General features: G+C 41.4%; 1 protein-coding gene across 1 annotated transcript; it reads right to left on the reverse strand.

Annotated features, from left to right (window-relative positions):
- Positions 1-456: 456 nt before the first annotated feature.
- LOC139002603 (ferritin, spleen middle subunit-like) lies at positions 457-19,178 on the reverse strand. The gene is made up of 5 exons (XM_070403763.1): positions 19,118-19,178; positions 17,718-17,818; positions 16,915-17,058; positions 15,608-15,733; positions 457-579 (listed from the first exon to the last, which is right to left on the reverse strand). Exons 1-5 carry the CDS (start codon positions 19,176-19,178, stop codon positions 457-459), a joined length of 555 nt encoding a protein of 184 aa, XP_070259864.1.
- Between the last annotated feature and the right edge of the window lie 6,885 nt (positions 19,179-26,063).

The following is a 26,063-nucleotide window of genomic DNA, read 5'->3' on the forward strand; positions in this document are numbered from 1 at the left end:
AAATCCCATTATTATGTAAACTTTAAATATGTAGTATACAAGTTGAAGGAAAGGAAAACATTAGTGAGGCCTAAGGTTTACTACTTAATTTCTACTATATCTACTTGGACTGTTTGAAATTCCCAAATCTTGACCCTGCATCTGAGTGTTGCTGGGATCATGGCAGAAGAAGAAAGGCGCTTTTTTTTTTTAACTTTAATGCTCAGGAAGCTTTCGCCAAACTTACATTGATGGAATTAAACCTATTTTGTGCTTCAGTATCAATCTCTTTATACATAATTATAATGCAAATACAGATATATTTGTTCACACACCAACGAAGGAAACAGTCTTCTGCCAAATGGAGAAGATCATGATTCTAAGCAGCTGATTTGGGGGCCTACTACAATGGGAAGACTTGCTTTGTTGCCTTCAGATATTGGGTCTATTTGTTACCTGACACTGCAGTAAGCTTTTTCAATGGGTCTTTCTCTCCTGGGCCTGATTTCCTAATTTCTCATGATATACAATCTGGTGATGCAGGTAATTTGTGTTCCTTTTCTGTTTATCCAGGTACTTTCCCATTGGCGGTCGAACGACCTTTTCACATGGGTAGCCTAAGACCATCCTGCATATCAGATATTTATATTACGATTCATAACAGTAGCAACATTACAGTTAAGAAGTAGCAACAAAAATAATTTTATGGTTGGGTCACAACATGAGGAACTGTATTTAGAGGGTCAGAAGGTTGAGAACTGCTGCTTTAGAACCTTGTCAGCAACAGGAGACAATCAAAAATCTTGCTACCCAAATCGTAGCTCATGGACCTGCAGCCCTGGGAGCTTGTCAGAAATATAGAATCTGAAGTCCCACTCCATTCCCACTAAATCAGAACCTGCATTTTAAGAAAGGAGAGGGAGTTCATATGCACATAGAAACTCAAAGAGCACTGATTTAAGACATTGAAGACCTCCAGGTGAGTACAAATATCCACTTTCAATGAGTATTGAGTGTTAGGGCATCTCATCAAAAGCACAGATTAATTTAAACAAGCTACTACTGCAGTGGTTTCCCACCCTGTTTTTTGTTTGTTTGTTTGTTTGTTTGTTTTTATCACATGGAGATTTCAAGTAGGTGCCCAGACCCGATTCCTAAAGACTGAGATGTGGAATAAGGCTCAGGTGTTTGTATCCTTTCAGAGCTCCTAAGTCGGTCCAATATGCATCTAAGGTTGATAACTTTTGTATAAGGAAATTTTCCTCACTTTGATTTCCTGAGATACTAAGGGTTTGGTGAGAAAGAAGTTACCATCACAAGGTGGAATGTTCACCATTAACCAGGAAGACTTTAGAGAAGTCTGAAGGATAATAATTCATCATTAACATTCACTTTTGCAGGGACCATTTAGGACAGTGGTTCTCAAAGTATGGCCCCTGGTAATCAAGCAGCAGCATAATCAAAAACTTCTTAGAAATGAAAATTCTGGAACACCACATGAAATTGATTGAATCAGAAACTCTAGGGCAGTGGTTCTCAACTTTAGCTGCACATTAGAATCACCAGGGAATCTTTTTAAAATCCTGATTTCTGGGCCTCATCCTCCAGAAATTCTGTCTCTTTGTTACTAATGTTGTGGCCTCACCCCATAACAAAGAAACAGAATTTCAGGAGGATGAGGCCCAGAAATCAGGATTTTAAAAAGATTCCCTGGTGATTCTAATGTGCAGCCACTGCTCTAGAGCTTTCATGCCGGTTTTCCAGTTATCTATCTCATGCCTCTGTTGGGGAGAAACAGGGAAGTCACTTCCAGGCATAGCTTTCTTACATCAAACTTCCTGGGTCAGAGTATGTCTAAGTTTGTATAACCCAAGAATTTCTAAACTTTGTGGCACAGTGGAATCAGCCTAGCATCTTAAATCCTGATGTCTGAATTTCAGCTGCAGACATAATGTAATGACTTAACTGGTATGGAGTGCAACCTCAGCATCAGGATTTTAAGAGCTCCCCATGTAATTTTAATGTGCTTATAAAGCATGGGTGCCACTGGCACAGCTATATGCACTATTCCATTAGTTTTGGAATTCCATGATGGTGGTTTAATTCTGTAACTACCAGACATTTACCAGTTCTCTTTATAAAGCTGGAGTTTAACAGAACCCCTCAGATAAGTAGGCATGTTTCTAAATGTAATACCTCCAACTAAGGTTTAGATGGATTCTTTTAAGTGTCCATCCCAGCGAAAAAAAGTTTGCTTCCTTACACTGAAGAGGTATCCATTTCAAATACCTGGATGTGCATCTGAATGAGATTAAATATCTGACAGAGCAGGGGTTCTCAACCTTGGCTGCACATTAGAATCACCTGGGAATCTGTTTAAAATCCTGATTTCTGGGCCTCATCCTCCGGAAATCCTGTTTCTTTGTTACTAATGTTGTGGCCCCATGTTTTCTCTATGATTTCTCTCATGTTTTCTCTATTATTTGAGAAGTCTGATCTACTTCATGAATAGAGTAGTAACAGAGAAGATTCATTAGCTTTAATATATTCCTGTTTTAAAAAACAAGTTATGGCACATCATGTAGGTCCTCTGGGGAATCTAAGAAGATGGACTAAAATGTGTTCTTTGCCTGTAAGGGACATAACCCCCACTCCATAAGGCTGGGACCTACACAATTGATCTTAAGACAGGATATCATAGAGGTTCTGCAATGTGAAAGTATTAGGATAAACTACCCCTAGTCTCTCCTGCTTGGACATATTTTCTGAAATATATAATGTTATAAGCCTTTTCCCATAGCCTGGGGCAGAAGTCCAGCACTTGCAGAAGCAAGATAAGAAGAAATCCTCTCCACCTGACTGACCTGTGCTCTCTCCTCCACTTGACTGACTCATGCACCCACATACTGACCCTATTTTGCAGGTTCTATCCTATATAAGAGAACCCAACCATCCCCTTGGGGCTGACACTGACACTGTGGTCTCAGCCTGCGGTGAGAGAATGTGATAAAATTTCTTAAACACTCACAATGTCCCTTGGCCTGGCTCCTTTCAGCACCAACCTAACACAAAGCACGTGCAGCTGAGGGGATTATGGAAGACTTCATGGATATATTGGCATTTGAAACTGGTGTTGGAAGGCAAGTAAGAATGTAGGGAAACAAAAATGGAAGAAGGGCATGACACCTGGAAAACGAGCACACACAAGCTGTAGGGATTAGACATAATCATGGTTTCTACACACTGCAAGAAGACTGCAGTGGTCCCTCCTCAAATGGTCTCCCAGAAGGTCTCACCAGCCTCAACATATATCTTTTTCATTAGCCTCCTTTGAGAATAGAGATTGTTTTACTTAACTTGGTAGCCCCAGAGCTTTTAAGGAATAATTTTGTAAATAATAGGTATGGAATCAAAATTGTTAAATAAAAGTATAGTTTACGTGTGCAGCCGTGTGATTTCTCATGGTCTGGTGGGTTCTTAGATCTAGCCTAAGCCTTGTCTGGTGGAACTGACATAGAAGTGGCAGGTCACCAAAGCTATCACTAGAGGGCAGTGAGGAGTCTGAGAATTTCCTGAGGGACAGCTATCCTGAGAGAAGGAGCCAGGCATTCTTTTTTTTTTTTTTTTTTTTTTTAATATATTTTATTGATTTTCTACAGAGAGGAAGGGAGAGAGAGATAGAGAGTTAGAAACATCGATGAGAGAGAAACATCGATGAGAGAGAAACATCGATCAGCTGCCTCCTGCACATCTCCCACCGGGGATGTGCCCACAACCCAGGTACATGCCCTTGACCGGAATCGAACCTGGGACCCTTCAGTCCGCAGGCCGACGCGCTATCCACTGAGCCAAACCGGTTTTGGCAAGCCAGGCATTCTAACCTTGGCCCAGGCACAAGGATAAATGACATCATCAAAGGGAAGAGGTCATTATAAAAAGTCCTACTATTTGTCAGTTTTGCTTCTTGACCCAACCCTGCCTTTGTCCCTAATTGAATTCATGCCTTAGTCCTGGAAGGCACTTTAAGCAGATGCTTCTCAAACTAAAATTTGTATATAAATCACTGGTGATCTTTCTAAGCAGCAGATTCTGATTCATGGGGCCTGAGATGCCACATTTCTAACAACTCTGCCAAATGTTGCTGGTCCAGGGACCACATTTTGAGTAGTAAAGGTTTACATATAGTCCTAAAAAGCTATTTCAATAAAAATTTGGTAAGATGTGGAACACAAATGGCACTACTGAGGACCGCCTCATAGGAGAGAAGGGGACCATCCCTGCTGCTTCCCTACAGCCCACTGCAGTGCTTGGCATGCCAGAACTCCCAGGACCTCCATGGCAGCACCTGGGGAGGCAGCAGTGCCAGGGCGCTCAGCAATATCTAGCCTATGAAGGTTACAGCAGGGGAATGGGGAAGATAATGGTAGCTGACTAATAGTTAACTGGTTTTGCTCATAGTATGTGTAAAACCTCACCTGAACTCCCAATAGAATTTGGGGAAACTTTTGAGGAGATTAGGGTCCTATGTGAACAGGAAGACAAGTAAAATCTGGATTATTACTGTTAATGTGAGCCCAACTACAGTATAGTAAATCTAGCCCTTAGCAGTTTTGCACAGTGGATAGGGCACTGGCCCATAGACTGAAAGTTCCCAGGTTTGATTCCTAACCACCCAATAGGGATGGGTTTGTGTATCTCTCTCACGTAGATGTTTTTCTCTACCTCTGTTTCTCCCCCTCTTTCTAAAAATCAGTGGAAAAATATCTTCAGGTGAGGATTAACAGGGAAAAAAAGATAGTAAACCTATGAGATAAAGATTTTACTCACTGGAAGATAATGATAATTTGTATATTTCTGAATAAATCATCTGAAGGTCTTAAGAAAATATAATATCTTTTCATGTAAACATTCTATGATTCTACCATTCCATCTGGGCCAAAACACAGAACTGGATACATTTGAAGAAAATATTCTTGTTCTTGAGGGTTAAAATATTGTTTAGAAATATTGCTATCTAATTATTTAATAACAATCTCACAATATACAGAAAAAAAAGAGAAGAAAGAACACATCAGCAACATCAGTAACAATTGTGTTAGTATGGTAGTTTTACAAGTTTTTTTTTCTATTTTCCATAATTTTTTACCTTTTGTATTTAAAATATATTTTCATTTTGACAAAGGAACCTAACAGCTACCTTTCTAGAGAATTAGCACAATGGAATTTCCACATACATTCATATTTATGAACTTATTGTTTATTCTTATTACACTGTAATACTTGATCACTGTAAACTATTCCAAAATTGCAGAAATATATAATACTAGGGGACCTGTGCATGAATTCGTGCACCTTGTAAGGAACTGTGGGCCGTGAGGCTGTGGTTGGCACAGGGATGGTTCTTGGCACATCCTCCATTTCCCCGCCCAGTCCCTCCTGCCATGGCCCCCGGACCAGTCCCCTGTCTGCTGGTAGCCCCACTCCTGCTGCCACAATTCCCACTCGCTGACAGCGCCAGCCTTGCTCGCACCCGCTGACGGTGCGGAGTGATTGGGACTGGCTCCAGCAGTGGCTGCCAGTGTGGCCGGCACCATCAGCAGGTGTGAGCAGCAGCTACTGCCCTGATTGCCCCTCAGGAGCAGGGGGAGGTGGAGAAGCCTTCAGGGATGATTGGGACTGGCAGCTGCTGCTCACACCCGCTGATGGTGCCGAGCAATTGGGACTGGTGCCTGGCACCAGCAGCAGGTGTGATCAGTGGCTCCAGCACCGGCTGCGGGTGTGAGTGGGGCCAGTGCTGGCACAGCGGCTCTGGTGCTGGCAGATGGTGTGAGCGGGGCCATCACTGGTGGCGGGTGCAAGAGGCAGCTGCCAGCCCCGATCGCCCCTCAGGAGCAAGGGGAGGTAGAAAAGCCCTGAGGGATGATCAGGGCCAGCAGCTGCTGCTTGCACCTGCTGATGGTGCCAAGCGATTGGGGCCAGCACCAGGCGCTGGCAGTGGATGCAAGCAGAGGCTCCGGCACTGGCAGCAGGTGCGAGTGCTGGGTGGGATCATGGTGTGCAGGAGCAAAGAATTTTCAGTAACCACCAGAGGCTTGCCCTGATGACAGCGACTGGTGCCCTGCCTTGGTCTGGAGTCCCTGCTCACCTGCTCCACCATCCCCCTGCGGCCAATGCCCACTATGTTCTGCACTCTGCCTCCCGCCATGCTCCGTGCTCTGCCGCTTGCTGTTGATGCCTGTCATGTTTTGTGCACGCCCCCTGGTGGTTAGCAGACATCATAGTGACTGGTTGTTTGATTGTTCGGTTGTTCTGCTGTTCAGTCTATTTGCATATTAGGATTTTATATAGATAGATAGTAAGTGAGAGCCCATGTATGGCATTGCAGTTCCAATATATATTTTAAATTTAACTTGATTTATAATGCCACTATTAACTTTTAATAACCTGATGAATTGACTTTTTAATTATGGAAAATGCTCAGACTGATATATATACCTCCTCCCGTGGAATGTGCTTGAAATACAAAGACGGCTTTTAAATAAAGTTATATAGTTCCTTAAAAATGTTTAAAAATCTAATCTAAACTTTCTGTCCTTACAGCAGCGGTTCTCAACCTGTGGGTCGCGACCCCTTTGGCGGTCGAACGACCCTTTCACAGGGGTCGCCTAAGACCATCCTGCATATCAGATATTTACATTACAATTCATAACAGTAGCAACATTACATTTACGAAGTAGCAACAAAAATAATTTTATGGTTGGGTCACAACATGTGGAACTGTATTTAAAGGGCCAGAAGGTTGAGAACCACTGCCTTACAGTGTTACTTGACCTTGTCATCTCTCTAATGATTAAGGAAGAGAGAAGGGGCTCTCTTCAGGACTTAATTCTAAACAAGAAATTTTTATCTTTAAAATAAAATATCTTTAGGTGAGTATTTTTATTCCCTTTCTTGTGTCCTTTATGCACATATATTACCCATTAGTTTATAAGCTTCATGAGGAATGGGCCTAAGTCTTAGTTATCTTTTTATGTCTCTGAGCATTTAGTAGAGTGTCTTGCCCATGGAAAGCACCAAATAAATGATACTGACTAAACAAATTGAAGGAAAAAGAAACCTAATGTTGAAATTTGTTGGTTGTCAAGGAAGAAACCAACAGAGCTAGATGAATATTTTGCATGTCATAAAAGCAGATTTTTTTAAGTTTCCAAAAATCATGGAGAGGAAGAAAGCCAGGAATTCCATGTCGTGAGTCTTTAAAAGAAAAGATAGCATTTAACAGAACCTGGGGCACTGAGTGCATTCTTAAATGTTTACAGATGAAAGAGTGAATAATGAAGTAATTGATCAAAATAGCAAACTGGTAGGCTTTAAAAGCTTAAGTCACAAGTAATTCTGGTGACAAAAAGAGAGATGGCATCTGTAGAAACCCCTGTGCCGCAGCCTCTACCTTCCATTCTCAGTGCAGCTTTCCTTTCCTCTGAGTCATGTTTTCTGGTTTTTCAGTCTGGGTTTGGTACCCCCACCTTTGTGCTCCTTGGTAATAGGAATTCATTCTATACCTTTATAACTGCTTGCTTATCTGTGCCTTCTCTCCTAGTTCAAGAGCTCCTTGAAGGCACTTGTGTTGTGCTGTGGAGTTACCATCTTTTAGCATAGAAGAGGAAATAGCAGGTCATCAATAGATATCCATTCGCTGTGAATGAATAAGTAAATGGTCACAAAAATATGAAAGACAAATACATGATGAGACTAGAATTGTAAAAGAAATTATCAGGATGCATAAACTTTCATGTGTGTTTACATTTTTAATAGCCATTAGTGGATGAATGTATAATGCAAATACACACACACACACACACACACAATGGAATATTATTCAGCCATACAAACAAATAAAATCTTGCCATTTGGGACAACATAGACGGACCTGAAGGCATTAGGCTAAGTGAAATAAGTCCAACAATGAAATACAAATATTGTATGCTCGTTCTTATATGTGGAATCAAAAAACAAAACAACAACAAAAGCAAACTCATAGATAAAGAGAACAGATTGGAAGATGCTAGAGGAGAGAAGTGGAGGGATGGGTGGGAGATGAGTAAAGGGAGTCAAAAGATAAAACTAAATGAACAAATAAAATTTTTCTGGAATGACAATTTTTAGAAGAAAAACAACCTGGTTTCAAGACCACTCTAAAGTTAACCGAGATAGTTTGGACTGGCTGAGGTCTGACCTGAAGGGACCAGACTACAGTCTGATTTCCAGTGGCTTTCCCTTCTGCACCTTGGGCAGGGCCAAGGCAGGAGTCTCAGGTTTGGGCAGGGTTTGGCCTAGTGTCCTTCCTTGTTGCATTTGAAGCTTGGGCCTGCAGGAGGCTTAGCCCATGACTTACCCTTGGTTGGAGGACTGGCACTTCATTTGGGGTTTTTAGAGCTGTGGCTAGGACCTGGAAGTCCTCTGACTGGGCCTTAACCTTGGCCTGATCTTGCTTTTAGTTTGGAGTTGGGTGCCCTCATCTCTATTATTACAAACCTTAAAGGCCAGGTTAATGAGGTCTTTTCTGAGGGGTTTGTGGACCTATGTCTATTTTTTGAAGTTTGTGGTGTAAGTCGGGGGCTGATTGGGATATAAAATGGTTGTTTAGAAGAAGGGCCCCTCTGGGAAGGTTGGATCTAAGGTGGTAAAGTCTGTACGGCCTCAGTGAGGTGGGAGAGGAAGAGAGCTGGATTTCCTCAGGGCCCTGAGTGATTTCATTAGTTTATCATAGTTGACTGCCTTATGGACAGCCTTTTGAGTCTGGCAATGAGACAGTTGAGTGTATGGCTATGGGACCAGTGCTCTGGAGAATTAAACTGAGAGTCCCGTCTCGGGTCAGTTGAGGGGACAGTGTCAGTGCCAACCAGGTTGTCTTCACATCCTGTCTGTGGGGTCATTGGCATGGTCCTGAGCTGTTACCCAGCTGTGCTCAGTCTCCCCTGGGGTTAGTGTGGAGGACAGGATGACATAGCTGTCATGCCAGGTCAGGTCATAGGTCTGGGTCAGGTACTCAAATTTCTTGGTAAAAGTGGTCGGGTTGGTAAAGAAGACCTCAGTCTTTTTGCAATCTCGGAAAGGTCAGACACAGAGAATGGGACATGGACTCAGACTATGTCCTAAGTTCCTACGACTGCCCTCAGGGGTAAAATGGGAATAGAAGTGGCTGTTGAGGAAGGTGGTCTTTGGGTGGTCTGAGAGATAGTGTTAGGTGGGGAAAGTCTGTATTGGAAATTTCGTTATCAGGATTTGGGCTCTCAGGGGCCAAGGTAGAAGGTGGTTTGCTGGTTAGGAGGATCTGGGTTTGGGAATCTACTGCAGGTGAGGGAAGGGGTATGTAAGTGGGTGGAGGTCGGTGGTCTAGTAGGTCAAAAGTAGATTCAGAATCAGAAGTGTTAGGGGTATGATGTTTTGTGTGAAGGAGAAGAATCTGATAAGTAAAGCAGGACTGACAGGGAGAGGATTGAGAACAGAGGGTGAAAACGGGAATCTCTGACCATTTTCCATTGCTGACAGCAATTATTTAAATCGCACAATATGTTAAAATCAAAAGTGCTCTTTTCAGGCCATTGAGAATCATCTAGTTTATATTGTGGTCAAATAGTGTTACAAAAGAAAATGAGGTGCTTGGGCCTGATCTCTCCTATGAGTCAAAGGCAGTAGAGATTTTGAAGGAGACAGCCAAGAGGCATTGTTCAAGGGGACACAGAGGAAGTGTTCCCCATGATGAGGAGAGTAAGCATGACCCATGAGGGGAAGGGTGAGTGACACACCACAAGTCAAAGATGACTGTTTAGGACAGGCATCCCCACTGCTAAAAAATCGCCATGAGAAATGAGGGGTGACCCTCTGGATTGGGTGTCCCCATTCCAGAAAGAACAGAGGCCAAATAGCTGAGGAGTCTTCTGGCCTAATGCTAGAACTATTGAGACCAGAGGACTTTCGAGAAGTCATGGAGAGTAAGTGGGCCAAAGACTGGAGATGAAGGAAACTGTGGAATGTCACTCACCTAGAGAAGATTGGCTGGTGTGGGATGGAGGGTCAGCAAAGCAGAAGGAGAGGTTCCTGATCTGGCATCCTCCTTGGCTGGATGGGGAGGGAGGCCTAATTGAGGCAGGCAATCATGTCACCCGAGTATGATTCAGAAGTACCAGTAGCCCAGGTTGAACTGCTGCTGCCTACTGCTCTCTGAGTAGCAAACTTGGGGTGACCCAAGTGGGGGCAATGGCTCCCCTTTCCCATGGAACCCTCCCAGGTTTTGACACCAAATGTTAGGGTTGCCAAAGGAGGAACACATGAGGCCAAGAGTGTTAAAGAATTATAAATGTATTAGGTCTTCGGGAGGCCAGATGTGCTGAACTTCAAATGGCACCAGAACCCAGGGATGAGGAGTCAGAGATTGGGTTCTACGTGGGGCTTTTTTGCAGGAAACTCTCTGGGTGGGTGCAGATCCTGGGAAAATCCAGAGGGGAGAAATAATGGTCTTCAGTGGAATAGGGTCTAAGCAAAAGGAATATCAGTTGTAAAGGTCGGTTCTCAGGGAAGGGGTATCAATTCAATTATTTGATCAGACCTAACACACCTCAGCATTCTGAAGATGGTTTTCCCATTTTCTCCTTGCATCTAATATTGACACAACGCTGTTAGTAATGTGATAGTTCTCTTTCTTTTTCTTTTTTTTTTTACATTGAGCTTTTACATCTTTGATACTCTAAAATGTTGCTACAATGGATATTTTTCTCAATTTCTCTTCTCCCCTGGAGCTATAAATTAGATCTTTCATTGGAACTCCATGTCTTAATATTTAAAATACTACTTGCTATTTCTCTGGCTGAGAATTTCTTAGCTTATTTTAATATCAGTTGTTAAATTATCTGTGACTATTTCAATATTCAACCCGTTTGTTAACTTGAATTTTTCCCACAGTATATCTAATTGGATCTTTCTATTTCCCCTTCTCATTTCAAGAGGTACTTTTAGGGATTAAAAGTTTTAAGATTATGTCTCAATTTAAGTTATCTGTTGTCTTTTTAAATTGAACTTATTGCAGTGACATTGGTTAATAAAACATGAAGGTTTCAAGTATACAACTCAACAAAACATCTGCATACTGCATCAGGAACTCACCACCTATAGTCAAGTCTCTTTCAGTCCCCATTTGCCCCTTCTTTGCCCACTTCCACTTCACCCATCTCCCTTTTTCCTCTATCTTCAACTGCTGTCTGTGCCTGTGTCATATTTTTGCTTAATTCATACACCTTTCTCATCCAATCCCTTCTCCTCTGACAGCTGTTAGTCTGTTCTATGTAGCCATGCTTCTGTTTCTACTTTGTTAAATCTTTTTATTATTATTATTATGACTAGAGGCCCAGTGCACAAATTCATGCACCAGTAAGGTCCTTAGGCCTGGCCTGTGGGATCGGGCCAAAACCAGCTCTCTGACATCCCCCGAGGTGTCCTAGATTGCAAGAGCATGCAGGCCAGGCCAAGGGACCTCACTGGTGTACAATCAGGGCCTGGGAGGGACTGGGGAGGTTGACCAGCCTGGGAAGGACCGCAGGGGGGCTCCAGGGCATGTCTGGCCTGTCTCGCTCAGTACCGATCAGCTGGACCCCAGAGCAAACTAACCTACCTGTCAGAGCATCTGGCCCCTGGTGGTCAGTGCACAACATAGCAAGCGGTTGAGGGGCCTTAGCATATCATTAGCATATTATGCTTTGATTGGTTGAATGGCCGACCAGATGACTGGACACTTAGCATATTAGGATTTTATTATATAGGATACGTGGAGTTGGGGTGAGCAGAATCTCCCTCTGTGGGCTCTTATCTAATGAAGTTTGAAGAATAAATCCATGGACTAAAAGATTTTAAATAAAAACAGGGAAGCTTATTGAAAGCATATACAAACGCCCCCTGGGCAGGGGTCCCCTAAGGGGCCCCAAATGGGAAAAGCCTGCTCTTTCTCTAAAATGGGAAAAAACCTAAATCCTGTTCCGAGTCTTTTTTTTTTTTTTTAAATATATTTTATTGATTTTTTACAGAGAGGAAGGGGAGAGAGATAGAGAGTTAGAAACATCGATCAGCTGCCTCCTGCACATCTCCTACTGGGGATGTGCCCTTGACCGGAATCGAACCTGGGACCTTTCAGTCCGCAGGTCGACGCTCTATCCACTGAGCCAAACCGGTTTTGGCAAGAATCATTGATTGGCTGCCTCCTGCACGCCCCAAGTCTTTTTATCTTTGGTTTATATATGCTGGCAGCTCTTTGTCTGAACATGACCCCTTTTTCATTGAACCTTTCCTTAATTTATTTCCCCTGTGTTTTCCTAATTGGTCATTCTCTTGCATAGTATCAGTTTCAAAAGTCAAAGCCCACCTGGTGTCACCCGCTTTCTCTCCCCCTTATCTTGCAACATTCCTCTATCCTCTGTGTATATATGGCTTCCTTTTGTAACATTTCTCCATCCTCTGTGAAAGTCAAAATAAGCATTCTGGTCTTGGAGCTGCCTCCTTCCCTTCATATATGCATTCCTCTCCCATGGACCCACTTTTCCATAAAACTGCCTGTCCCGTCTCAAATTCTTATCAGTGATATTCCACATAACAATGAAATTACATGGTATTTGCCTTTCTCTGGCTGGCTTATTTCACTTAGCATAATAATTCCATTATATATTGGCTTTCCTAAAGTACATTTCTGGATATTTTACATATTAATTTACTTAATTCTCTCATTAACTTTATGAACTAGGTGCTATTAACCCTACTTTAAAGATGACTACATTGAGTCAATGATTGAGGCAAAAACTTGCTCAAGGCCATGGAGCTAGTAAGTTTGGAGCCAGGACACAATCCTATGGAGTACCTTTCCCTCCCAGGTGGTACTAGTCCTCCACGTCTCATGCTCATTGCTTGCCCCTGAAAGTAATCACCCCAATAGCTGCTAGCTTGCCCGCAGTGGATGGCGTTGGCACATCCACGGTTGTTTGCAGTCTGAATTGCCTGTGTAACTTCCTGGTCCCTATACCACAGGTTATGAAGGGGCCCCGGGGCTGCAGCTGCCTGTCTTCTGTAAATATTTCAGGTGAGTCACCATTTCTAGAACAAGAACTTTTTTTTTCAAGTTTAGCTTTACATTGATTAGAAGAAAATTCTACTATTTTGTATACTTTAAATATGTAGTATACAAGTTGAAGGGGAGGAAAACATTAGTTAGAAAAACATTAGTAGGTTTTACTACTTAATTTCTATTATATCTACTTGGACTGATTGAAATTCACAAAACTTGATCCGGCATCTTAGTGTTGTTGGAATCATGGGAAAAGGCAGAGGCTTTTTTTTTAAGTGTAATGCACCCACGGACCTCTGGAAGCTTTCACCAAACTTACAGTGATGGAATTAACCTTTTTGTGCTTCAGTAGGAATCTATTTACACACAATTATAATGCAAAAGCAGTTTTATTTATACACACACTAATAAAGGAAAGCAGTCTTCTGCCAAATAAAGATCTAGATTCTTATGTAGCTGATTTTGGGACCTACTACAGAGCGAAAACTTGCTTAGTTGCCTTCAGATGTTAGGTCTATTTACTCAACACTTCAGCAGGCTTTTTCTTCCTTCTGGGCCTGATCCTTACAATGTTTTAGCATGGTTTGCAGGTTTTTTGTGCTCCTCTTCTGTTCTTTCAGGTACTTTCCCATGAATTCTAAGACCTACAGAAATAAACAGTAAAACACCCTTAAGAACCTTGTCTGCAACAGGAGGCAACCAAAAATCTTCCTACCCAGCCCTAGCCAGTTTGGCTCCGTGAATAGAGCATTGGCCTGTGGATCAAAGGATCCTGGGTTTGTTTCCAGTCCAGGGCACCTACCTTGGTTGCAAGCTCCTAGGGCCCTGGCCCTGGCCCTGGTCAGAGGCAACCAACCAATGTGTTTCTCTCACATCAATGTTTCTCTCTGTCTTTCCCTCTCTCTTCCACTCTCCCTAAAAATCTATGGAAAATTATCCTCAGGTGAGAATTAACATCAACAAAAAATCTTCCTACCTAAATGGTAGCTCATAGACCTGCAGTCCTGAGAGCTTTTTCAGAAACACAGAATCTCAAGTCCCACTCCAGTCCTACTAAATCAGAACCTGCATTTTAAGAAAGGACTAAGCAGTTGGTGTGCACATAGAAGGTCAAAGAGCACTGATCTAAGACATTCAAAACCTCCAGAGAGTAAAATATCCACTTTCAATGAGTATGAGTGTTAGGGCATCTCATCAAAAGTATAGATTAATTTAAACAAGCTACTACTATTGCTTCTCGGCCTTTTGGCTAAGATCAAGTGTAAACAAGCTACTACTGCGGTGGTTTCCCGCCCTGTGTGTGCTTTTATTTAATAACATGGAGATTTCAAGTAGGTGCCCAGACCCTAGTCCCAATGATTGAGATGTAAGTGGAATAAGGCTCAGGTGTTTGTATCTCTTCAGAGGACCTAAGTCCGTCCAAAATGCAACTAGGGTTGTAGCTTTTGTACAAAGCAATTTTCCTCAATTTGCTATTCCATGATACTAAGGTTTTGGTGAGAAAGAAGTTACCACCACAAGGTGGAATGTTCACCATTAATCAGGAAGACTTCAGAGAAGTCTGTAGGATAAGTCATCATTAACATTCACTTTTGCAGGAACCATCAGTGGTTCTCAAAGTGTGGCCCCTGGCCAGCAAGCAGCAGCATAATCTAAAAACCTGTTAGAAATGCAAATTCTGGAACACCGCATGAAAGTCATTGAATCAGAAACTCTAGGGCAGTGGTTCTCAACTTTGGCTGCACATTAGAATCACCTGGGAATCTTTTTAAAATTCTGATTTCTGGGCCTCATCCTCCGGAAATTCTGTTTCTTTGTTATGGGGTGAGGCCACAACATTAGTAACAAAGAAACAGAATTTCCGGAGGATGAGGCCCAGAATTCAGGATTTTAAAAAGATTCCCAGGTGATTCTAATGTGCAGCCAAGGTTGAGAACCACTGCTCTAGGGGGTGGGGCCCAGCAGATTGTCTGAGTAAACCCTCCAGTGATTCTGGTACCCATTCACATTTAAGTCAGTGGTTCTCAACCTTCTGGCCCTTTAAATACAGTTCCTCATGTTGTGACACAACTATAAAATTATTTTCGTTGCTACTTCATAACTGTAGTGTTGCTACTGTTATGAATCGTAATGTAAATATCTGATATGCAGGATGGTCTTAGGTGACCCCTGTGAAAGGGTCGTTCGACCGCCAAAGGGGTCTCGACCCACAGGTTGAGAACCGATGATTTAAGTACTCCTTGTCTAGATTTAAAAGCCAGCAGCAAAAGTCATTTTGTTAATTATCCAGAGCACATTTTTCCTGGGAAGTATTCCCCATCTTGTGATGAGTTGCATTCTTTCTTACCAGGGTACCTACTTCTCCCACCTCCAATCCACTCCCAGAAGTTGGTTCATATACTTCCTTGGGGGAAAGAAAGCACGTGTTGGATGAGCCACTCTCTTGGACCCACTTCCCAGAAGCAAGTCATAATTCAGAAGTGAAGTTGACATTGCTTTCAGAACCAGTTACTAACAACTTACACCACGTTCTTTCTTGGCAGAAGCTGTGGTCTTCAGGTCTAGCAGGAGCGTGGTTAACTGGTCTTCCAATTCCAGGGCACACTCTAGAGCTCTTACGCCGGTTCCCCAATTCTCTACCTCGGGCCTCTGATGGGGAGAAACAGGGAGGTCACCTCAGGCACAGCTTTCTCACATCCAAATTCTTAGGTCAGATTGTGACTAGGTTTGTATGACCCAATACTTTCTAAACTTTGTGGCACAGTGGAACCAGCCTAGCATCTTAAATCCTGATGTCTGGATTTCAGCTGCAGACATGATGATGTAATTGGCATGGAGTGCAACCTGGGCATCAGGATTTTAAAAGCTCCCCATGTAATTTCAGTGTGCATGCAAAGCATGGGTGCCACTAGCACAGCTACATGCACGATTCCCTTAGCTTTCGAATTCCACATTGGTAGTTTAACTCTACCAGACATTTAATGGTTCTCTTTATAAAGCTGGAGTTAAAAGAACCCTCAGAGAAGTAGGCATGTTTCTAGATGTTAATAGAACTCATCTAAACGTTAGTGGGGTATTAAGTGTCTATCCCAGTGAAAAAGGATTTATCTAATTACATCAAAGAGGTAGCCATTTCAAATACCTAGGTGTGCATCTGAATCAGAATAAATACCTGGTAAAGCAGTGGTTCTCAACCTTGGCTGCACATTAGAATCACCTGGGAATCTTTTTAAACTCCTCATTTCTGGGCCTCATCCTCCGGAAATTCTGTTTCTTTGTTACTAATGTTGTGGTCCCACCCCATAACAAAGAAACAGAATTTCCGGAGGATGAGGCCCAGAAATCAGGATTTTAAAAAGATTCCCAGGTGATTCTAATGTGCAGCCAAGGTTAAGAACCACTGTGATAGAGGATGCTAAATTTTCTAAAATAGGCCATTGTATTTGTGCTTCTCAATATGCCCAGAGCATGGAGTCGCCTGGAGAGCTTGTTAAAATACAGCTCCTTGGAGCCCACCCCTATAGCATCTGATTCAGTTTATCCACGAATTTGCATTTCTGATTATTTCCCAGGTGATGCAGATGCTGCTGGTCCAGAGACCACGGTAGGTGTGGCTCATGAGAAAAGCTAAGCAACCATTCAGTGGCTGCCAATTTACTCAAAATGATATGAAGAGGCTACAAAGAAGACAGATGCTTGCAATCAAAGTCAGTTTATATAATCCCATGTATGATATGGGTAACCCAACGAGTTAGGTATCAATGAATATTTTAATTCTCTAGACCCAGCAGAGACCCCATTAAAATCATCATGACAAATTACACAGTCACCTTAAACACTGGGAGGCAGATTTTATTCCGATATTTTCCAAGATATTCTAGGAATTCCTTTCCATTTTCCCTCTTCACATCAGCTTGGTCTTCAAAGAATGTGGCAAAACAAGGCTGTACTGATTCGTCAATGGAATTATAGGCCTGGGACAGGGGTGAGAATAGGGAGAAACTGGAGGTGAGACAAGCTGATTTTGAAGGCTGGAAATCTGACACATACTCACTTAGCTGTCTCTGTAGTTGTCCCAAAGAGACCTTCTTTGTTCAGGCTGGAGTCCTTGGTTTGCCCTTTGACTTCCGAAAGGCCCCAGTTGTCTTTCAAACCCAGGCTACCTCAAAGAAAAACCACCCAGATTTTAACTTGCTGGGGTCTAATCTTTGGCTATTAAGGCCTCTTTAGTGATCAGATTTGTGAACCCCACATGCTAGCACTTATATCCAATAATACTGTAAACACAGGAAAATTCCAGTATAAATCAAATGACATTTTCAAGTCAATCTTTTTCACCTATCCTAACATCTACATTAACTCTAAAGTTGAATATGGGAGAAAAATTATTCAGTCTGCCACCAGTGTTTTATGCCTATAGCTTTGACAACCCACTGGAAAGAACCGTGATTCTCCCTATCATAGCACATAATTTGCAATCACAGTTCTAAATTATCAGGCCACAAAGCAGCAAAATCCTTGGCACTCTGTTGCTATTTCATCTATCATCACACCATAACCACCATTACTAAGAAAACACAGGATATATTAGACCTGAAACCTCCCTCCCAGTGATTCAAGAACCCATACTAACCATAGATAAATAAGCATCACTGATGTGCAGCTCATAAGATAGCACTTTATTCATAGCAACACTACACTCTTCAGGGAGCCGTGGTTTATCTTCCATCTCAGCTTTAGAGAAAACCAGGCATAAACAGTGCAACCCAGCAAGCTATGGATTTCTTAAATACTAGTAGGCAGATAGCCACTTTCATGCAGCTGAAAACTAGATGAAATTCCACCCAGCTGTGATTAACAGCTACTCATCTGGGAATGAGGACATTGTTTCTGCACCAAATAACCAATCTCACCAGAGAAAAAGGTGTGTATGGGGGTGGGAGGAATTAATTCTCCTTTATATACCAACCAGTGTACAGCAAACTCTTTCATGTTTTCTCCTTGTTTTTGAGAAGTCTGATCTACTTTTTGAATAGAGAAGTGGTAACAAAGTAGATGTATTGGCTTTAATATATTCCTTTCTTTAAAAACAATTTAGGGCACTTCATGCTAGGTCCTATGGGGAATCTAAGAAGACTCACTAAAATGCATTATTTGCCTATAAGGGGAAAAAAAACACCCACCCCACAAGGCTACAATGCACATAACTGACCTTAAGACAGGATATGATGGAGGTTCTGAAGTGGCAAAGCATATATATGTATATATCTGAGGGGATTCCTGCAGATTTCTTTAATAAATCGGCAGTTGAAATTGGCCTTGAAAGGTAGGTAAGAATGTAGGGAAAGAGAAATGGAAGAAGGGCGTTCCACCTGGAGAACTGGCACACACAGGCTGTAGGGATTAGATACAGTAATGGTTTCTCATCACTGCAGTAAGACTGCTGCATTGGGGAAGTTTTTGGCTCCTTCCTCAAATGGTCTCCCAGAAGTTCTGACCTGCCTCAACACTTACCACTTTATTAGCGTCCTTTGAGTGTAGAGATTGTTTTACTTATCTTGGCAATCTCACTGCCCATAATGAGGTGATTTCTAAATAGTAGCTGTGAACTCAAAACTTAATACATAAAAGTATAGTTTACGTGTGCAGCAAAGTGATTTCTCATGGTCTGGTGGGTTCTTAGATCTAGCCTAAGCCCTGTCTGGTGCAACTGACATAGAGTGGCAGGTCACCAAGTCGATCTCTAGGAGGCAGTGAGAAGTCTGAGAATTTCCTGAGGGACAGCTATCCTGAAAGAAGGAGCCAAGCATTCTAACCTTGGCCCAGGCACAAGGATAAATAACATCAACAAAGGGAAGAGGTATTTACAAAAAATCCCACTATTTGTCAGTTTTGTTTCCTGACCCAACCCTGCCCTTGTCCCTAATTGAATTCACACCTTAGTCCCGGAAGGCACTTTAAGCAGATGCTTCTCAAACTGAAATTTCTATGTAAATCACTGGTGATCTTTCTAAGCAGCAGATTCTGACTCACGGGGCCTGAGATCCCACATTTCTAACAATTCTGCCAAATGTTGCTGGTCCAGGGACCACATTTTGAGTAGTAAAGGTTTACATATAGTCCTAAAAAGCTATTTCAATAAAAATTTGGTAAGATGTGGAACACAAATGGCACTACTGAGGACCCCCTCATAGGACAGAAGGGGACCATCCCTGCTGCTTCCCTACAGCCCACTGCAGTGCTTGGCATGCCAGAGCTCCCAGGACCTCCATGGCAGCACCTGGGGAGGCAGCAGTGCCAGGGCGCTCAGCAATATCTAGCCTATGAAGGGTACAGCAGGGGAATGGGAAAAATAATGGTAGCTGACTAATAGTTAACTGGTTTTGTTCATAGTATGTGTAAAACCTCACCTGAACTCCCAATAGAATTTGGGGAAACCTTTCAGGAGATTAGGGTCCTATGTGAGCAGGTAGAGACAAGTACCAATGAAATCTGGATTTTTACTTACTGTTAATGTGACCCCATCTACAGGAGAGTAAATCTAGAAGATAAAGATTTTACTTACTGGAAGATATGAATGTTTGGATATTTCTGGATAGATCAACTTAAGGTCTTAAGAAAAGATAATATATTTTCATGTAAACATTCCAACATTCTACCATCCCATCTGAGCCAAAACACAGAACTGGATACATATGAAGAAAATGTTCTTCTTCTTGAAGGTTAAATTAAATATTATTGAGGAATATTGTTATCTAATCATTTGAAAACAACCTCACAATATACAGAAAAATGGAGAGGAAAGAAACACATCTGCAACATCAATAATAGATATGTTAGTATATGGCATTACAGGTGATTTTTTTAAATATTTTCCATATTATTTAAACTTTTATAATTATATATATATTAATTTTGATAAAGGAGCCTAACAGCTACCTTTCTAGTGAATTAGCATAATGTAATCTCCAAATACACTCATATTTATGAACATATTGTTTTTTTTCTTATTACAATGTAATGCTTGATCATTGTAAACTATTCCAAAATTACAGTAATATATAATGTAAAAAGTGAGAGCCCATGGGTAGCAATGTCATTCCAATATATATAAAATTTAATTTGATTCATAATACCACTATTAACTTTTGATAATCTGATGCATTGACTTTTGAATTATGGAACATTCTCTGACTAATTTATACACCTCCTCCGCTGGAAAGTGCGGGAAATACAAAGACAGCTTTTAAAAAATATTTATATAATTGCTTAAATTTTTATGAAATGTAATACAAACTTAATGTCCTTACAGTGTTACCTCACCTTGTCATCTCCCTAATGATTAAGAAAAGAAAAGGGGCTCTCTTCTGGACTTAATTCTAAACAAGACATTTTTATCTTTAAAATAAAATATCTTTAGGACAGTGTTTTTCTTCCCTTTATTGTGTTCTCTGTGCACATACATCCCACATTAGTTTATAAGCTTCATGGGAAATGGGCCTAAGTCTTAGTCATCTTTGTATGACCCTGAACATTTAGTAGAGTGTCTTGCCCAAAGAAAGCACCCAATAAATTATATTGACTGAACAATTTAAAAGAAAAAGAAACCTAAATGTTGAAAGTTGTTGGTTGACAAGGAAGAAACAATGGGCAGAGCCAGATGGGTTCTTTGCACTTTTGAAAAGCAGATTTTAAGTTTCTGAAAATCATGGAGAGGAAGAAAGCCAGGAATTCCATGTCATGAATCTTTAAAAGAAAAGATAGCATTTAACACAATCTGGAGCACTGAGTGTGTTATTAAATGTTTACAGATGAAAGAGTGAATAAATGAAGTAATTGATCAAAATATCAAACTGGTAGGCTTTAAAAGCTAAGGTCACAAGTAATTCTTGTGACTAAAAGAGAGATGGCATCTACAGAAACTCCTGCAGCCCCTACTTCCAGGCTCAGTGCAGCTTTCCTTTCCTCTGAAACATGTTTTCTGACTTTTCAGTCTGGGTTTGGTATCCCCACCTTTGTGTTCAGTGGTTATAGGAATTCTTTCCACACCTTTGTAACTGCTTGCTTATCTGTGCCTTCTCTCCTAGTTCATGAGCTCCTTGAAGGCACTTGTGTTGTGCTGTGGAGTTGCCATCATCTAGCATAGAAGAGGAAGTAGCAGGTCATCAATAGATATCCATTCACTATGAAGGAATAATTAAATGGTCAAACATTTAAAGGACAAACAAAAATATGGAAGGCAAATACATAACGAAACTAAAATTGTGAAATAAATCAAATCTGTGGTACATTTACACACTGGAATACTATGCAGCGGTAAAAAAAAAATTGTGGCAGCATGGATGGACTCGGATAGTATTATGCTAAGAGAAATGTCAAGAAAGAGAGGAGGGAGTCAATGGGGAACAAAACACAACAACAAAAACAGAGGGGAGATATGTAATACTTCTACAATAAAGATAAATTTTTAAAAATAAAATAAAGAGGAAAAAATGTTCTCTAAATTCAAGGACTCAGAATACTATCCATATCAGGCCTTACTGAAGCATCCCCCAGAGAACAAAATTCACTCAACCAAAAGGTAAGAGGAATTTCAGTCAAAAGACTGGGGTGAACACTGTTTAACAGCTGAACTAGGACTAAATCAAAGCCTAACTTAAGGGTTACAAAATAAAATGTGAATCTGAGCATTATATTTATTTATATTTTCACTATTGGGGTTATTTTAAAAATTATAGTCATAATTTCCCTCTATTGACTGCCTTTATAATTAGACTTCATACAATTCTTAGAACTCTTTTTTTTCCAGACAATATCTATTGGTTCCTACTGAAGTAGCTTGAAACTTCTTCCTCTTCTTTTCTTCACCCAATTTTAGTCAACAATAACATCATTTGTGGTAGGCTGAACTGTGTCTTCCCAAAATTCATGAGGTAGGTATATGCCTACTTTTCTGAAAAAAATGCCATGCCTTTTTCCTGACATGTTTGTACCAATTTACATTCTCACCCACAGTGTGTGGAAGCTTTTATTGTTTCACCATCTTGTGAGTATATGGTGCTGACAGTTATTTTAATTTTAGGCTTTCTCCTGAATGTGTATTGGGTGGTATTTCATGTGGTTTTGGTTTGTGTTTCCCAATGACTAATGGTGTTAAGTAAGTTTTATGTATATCCTCATGTTTACCCCATGATTGAAGCTATTCTTTAGTATGAAGTTGTCCATGCCTTCAAAATTCTGTTGGGATTATTACCAGATTACTTTAGTCCCACACATTCATTTGAGGGGTGTCACAATTTTCATATTTGGTCTTACTTTCTTTTATTCATTATTCAAAGATTTTTATCTCTTTCAGGAGGCACTTTCATTTTATTTCATATAGCAGTAATGGCGAACCTATGACACGCGTGTCAGAGGTGACATGCGAACTTACTTTTTTGGTTGATTTTTCTTTGTTAAATGGCATATAAATATATAAAATAAATATCAAAAATTTAAATCTTTGTTTTACTATGGTTGCAAATATCAAAAATTTTCTACATGTGACACGGCACCAGAGTTAAGTTAGGGTTTTTCAAAATGCTGACACGCCGAGCTCAAAAGGTTCGCCATCACTGTCATATTGGTTCTAAGCTAGTTTTGTTAGAATTCTTCATAGATATTTTATGTGTTTGTAAATATTATAAACAAGTTATGTTTTTAAAAATGCTTTTGTTTATGGGAAAGGTCCATTGGTAGATATTTATCTTGTATCCAGCAACAAAATTAAACTTTATTGTAAGTTACATAGCTTTTCAGTTCTAGTTATAATCATATCACATTAAAAAATCTTTTTCAAATAGATACATCTTTTTTAACTTTTCTATTGCATTGTCTAGAGTAGTTGTTCTGAAGCATGGTGATTTTGCCTCTCAACAGACATTTGGCAAGTCTGGAAACAGTTTTGATTGTTGCAACTGGAGGAGGTCATATCTAGTAGGTAGACGCCAGGCGTGCTGCTAGACATCTTACAATGCATGGACAACTCCCCATGACAGACCCATCTGGCTCAAAAATGTCAGTTGCTCTGAGTCTCAAATACTCTGCTTAAAAACTGTCAGAAAAACACAAAGTAGTGTTGAGGATAAAGCAATCTTGTCTTATTCCTGATTTAATGTCTATGATAGTCACCCATATGTATAAAGGAAATTTATTCAAGAATGCATAGTGAACTGGTAATTCTCTAGTGGTAACAAGCTCACCATGGCAGTGATTTTCAAGAAGGTGATTTATAGGAAAGGTGTGGAGGTAAAGAAATTCAGTATGTTCTAACTACAACCTGGGGCACGCCCTTCCCCACTAGAGTGACTGTACTAGACAAGGCTTGTTCATATCAGGTAGGCTACTTTGGGCCTGCATGTAGAAGCCCAGGCCCTTGTATTTTATTAAAACAACTAGAGGCCCGATGCATGAATTCATGCATGGATGGGGTCCCTCGGCCTGGCTGGTGATTAGAGCTATTTGGGCTGGTCGGCTGGAGGGACAGATCACGGGAAGTTGGCCACCAGTGGGAGGTTGGCTGTGGGAGCACACTGACCACCAGAGGGCAGCTCCTGCATTGAGCATCTGCCCACTGGTGGTCAGTGCGTGTCACAGTGACTGGTTGACCAGTCATAATGGTCTCTTAGACTTTTATATATAGAGACTAGAGGCCCAGTGCAAAAAATTCATGCATGGGAGGGGTGTCCCTCAGCCCAGCCTATGCCCTCTCTCAATCTGGCACCCCTTGTGTAGGGTCCCTAGACCTGGCTGGTAATCAGAGCCTATCAATGCTTTTCTTTCCCTGGCTGCCAGCAGCTGGCCCTGCCCCCGCCACTGCTTGCCATCTGTGCGGCGCTGCCCCCCTCCCCTGCTACTGGTCACCTCCCTCTTCGGTGACAGGTGTGGGGTGCAATCACTTGGCTGGCCTGGGCCTTCCTCTGTGGGTCAATCACTGGCCGGCCCCACACACCCACCACAGCATCGCTGGACAGTGACCCGGGCCTCCCTATGTGGGGTGATTGATCTCAGGATTCCCGATCGATTGCCCCACAGAGGGGGGCCCTGCCCACCTGCCGCAGCACCACCAGCTGGGCAGCTCCATGATCGATGGCTCTGCTGGGGGAGGTCCCACCCACCCGCTGCAGCACCGCTGGCTGGGTAGCCTGGGCCACCCTCTTTGGGGTGATCAATCTCAGGGCTCCGTGATCAATCACCACGCAGAGGGTGGCCTGGGTCTCCCTCTATGGAGCGATCGTGGTGCAATGGCAGGGCCCCCTGACCAATCACATAGCACCCGCCTTGGCTGACCTGGTGCCAGTGTATGTCATAGCATGGTCGTCTCGTCTGGAAGGTCATCCACACGGTCCTTCTGCTATTCAGTCGTTCAGGTGATTTGCATATTATGCTTTTATTCTTATAAATCATTGTTCACAGTGAAGTTCTTTGCATTAAAGCTTTTGTGAGCTTATTATTTTCATGTTCAAATATGTCTATTCTGCCTAACTTAATTTTTCCCCTCAGCATTCTGAAGATGCTATTCCTATTTTGTCTTTGCATCTAATATTGATGAGAAAACTGTTAGTAATATGACAGTTTTCTTTCTTTGTAAATGATGTATTTTGCAGTGAGTTTTTACATCCTTGATATTCTAACATTTTGCTACAATGGATCTTTTTCTCAACTCCTCTTCTCTCCTGGAGCTCTAAATTACATCTTTCATTGGAACTCTATGTCTTAAAATTTAAAATACCATTTGCTATTCCTTTGGCTGAGAATTTCTTAGTTTACTTCAATATCACTTGTTTGATCAGTTGTGTCTATTTCTATATTCAACCCATTTGTTGACTTGAATTTTCCCCAAGGTATATATCTAATTGGATCTTTCTATGACCCCTTCTCATTTCAAAAGAGATACTTCTAAGATTAAATGTTTTAAGATTCTGTCTCAATTTCAGTTACGTTGTCTTTTTAAGTTGGATTTATTGGGGTGACATTGGTTAATAAAATCATTCAGGTTTCAAGTGTACACTTCAAAAAAACATCTGCATACTGCAACAGGCGCTCACCACCCAAAGTCAAGTCTCCTTCAGTCCCATTTGTCCCTTCTTTGCCCTTTTCTGACTCCACCCCCCTCCCCTTTCCCTCTATCATCATTCTGGTGTCTGTGCCTATGTCATATTTTTGCTTAATCCCTTCACCTTTTTTCACCCAATCCCCTTCCATGGGACAGCTGTCAGTCTGTTCTATATATCTATGCTTCTGTTTCTATTTGGTTTGTTAAATCACTTTTTGTTTATTAGATTCTACATATAAGTGAAATTATATGGTATTTGTCATTCTCTGGCTGGCTTACATCACTTAGCACAGCGGTTCTCAACCTGTCGGTCGTGACCCCTTTGGCGGTCGAACGACCCTTTCACAGGGGTCACCTAAGACCATCCTGCATAACAGATATTTACATTATGATTCATAACAGTAGCAACATTACAGTTATGAATTAGCAATGAAAATAATTTTATGGTTGGCTCACAACATGAGGAACTGTATTTAAAGGGCCAGAAGGTTGAGAACCACTGACTTAGCATAATAATTCCATTATGTATTAGCTTCTCTCAAGTTTATGAGGTGGCACTATTATCTAAATTAACTAATATATAATCTGAAAAGGTACTGTTCTAAATACTTTTACACATTAATTTACTTAATCCTCTTGTTAACTTTATGAACTAAGTACTATTAACGCTACTTTGAAGATGACTAAACTGTGTCAATGAGTGATATAAAAACTTACTCAAGGCCATGGAACTAGTAAGTTTTGGAGTCAGGACACAATCCTATGGAGTACCTTTCCCTCCCAGGTGGTACTAGTCCCCCAAGTTGCATGCTCATTGCTTGCTCCTGAAAGTAATTACCCCAATAACTGCTAGCTTGCCCTCAGTGGGTGGGGTAGGCACATCCA

Source organism: Myotis yumanensis, unplaced genomic scaffold (genome assembly GCF_028538775.1).
Source record: "Myotis yumanensis isolate MYYU_CA2020_CCGP unplaced genomic scaffold, mMyoYum1.0.hap1 SCAF_2, whole genome shotgun sequence".
NCBI lineage: Eukaryota > Metazoa > Chordata > Mammalia > Chiroptera > Vespertilionidae > Myotis > Myotis yumanensis.

Coding starts and splice junctions, on each gene's coding strand:
- LOC139002603 (XM_070403763.1), bottom strand. CDS start 19,178: ATGTGGTCCCTGGACCAGCAACATTTGGCAGAATTGTTAGAAATGTGG. Junction 17,819..19,117: donor AATGTGGGATCTCAGGCCCC/GTGAGTCAGAAT, acceptor TTTTCTCTAAAG/CTGAGATGGAAGATAAACCA. Junction 15,734..16,914: donor TCTGCCTCCCAGTGTTTAAG/GTGACTGTGTAA, acceptor TCTCCCCATCAG/AGGCCCGAGGTAGAGAATTG.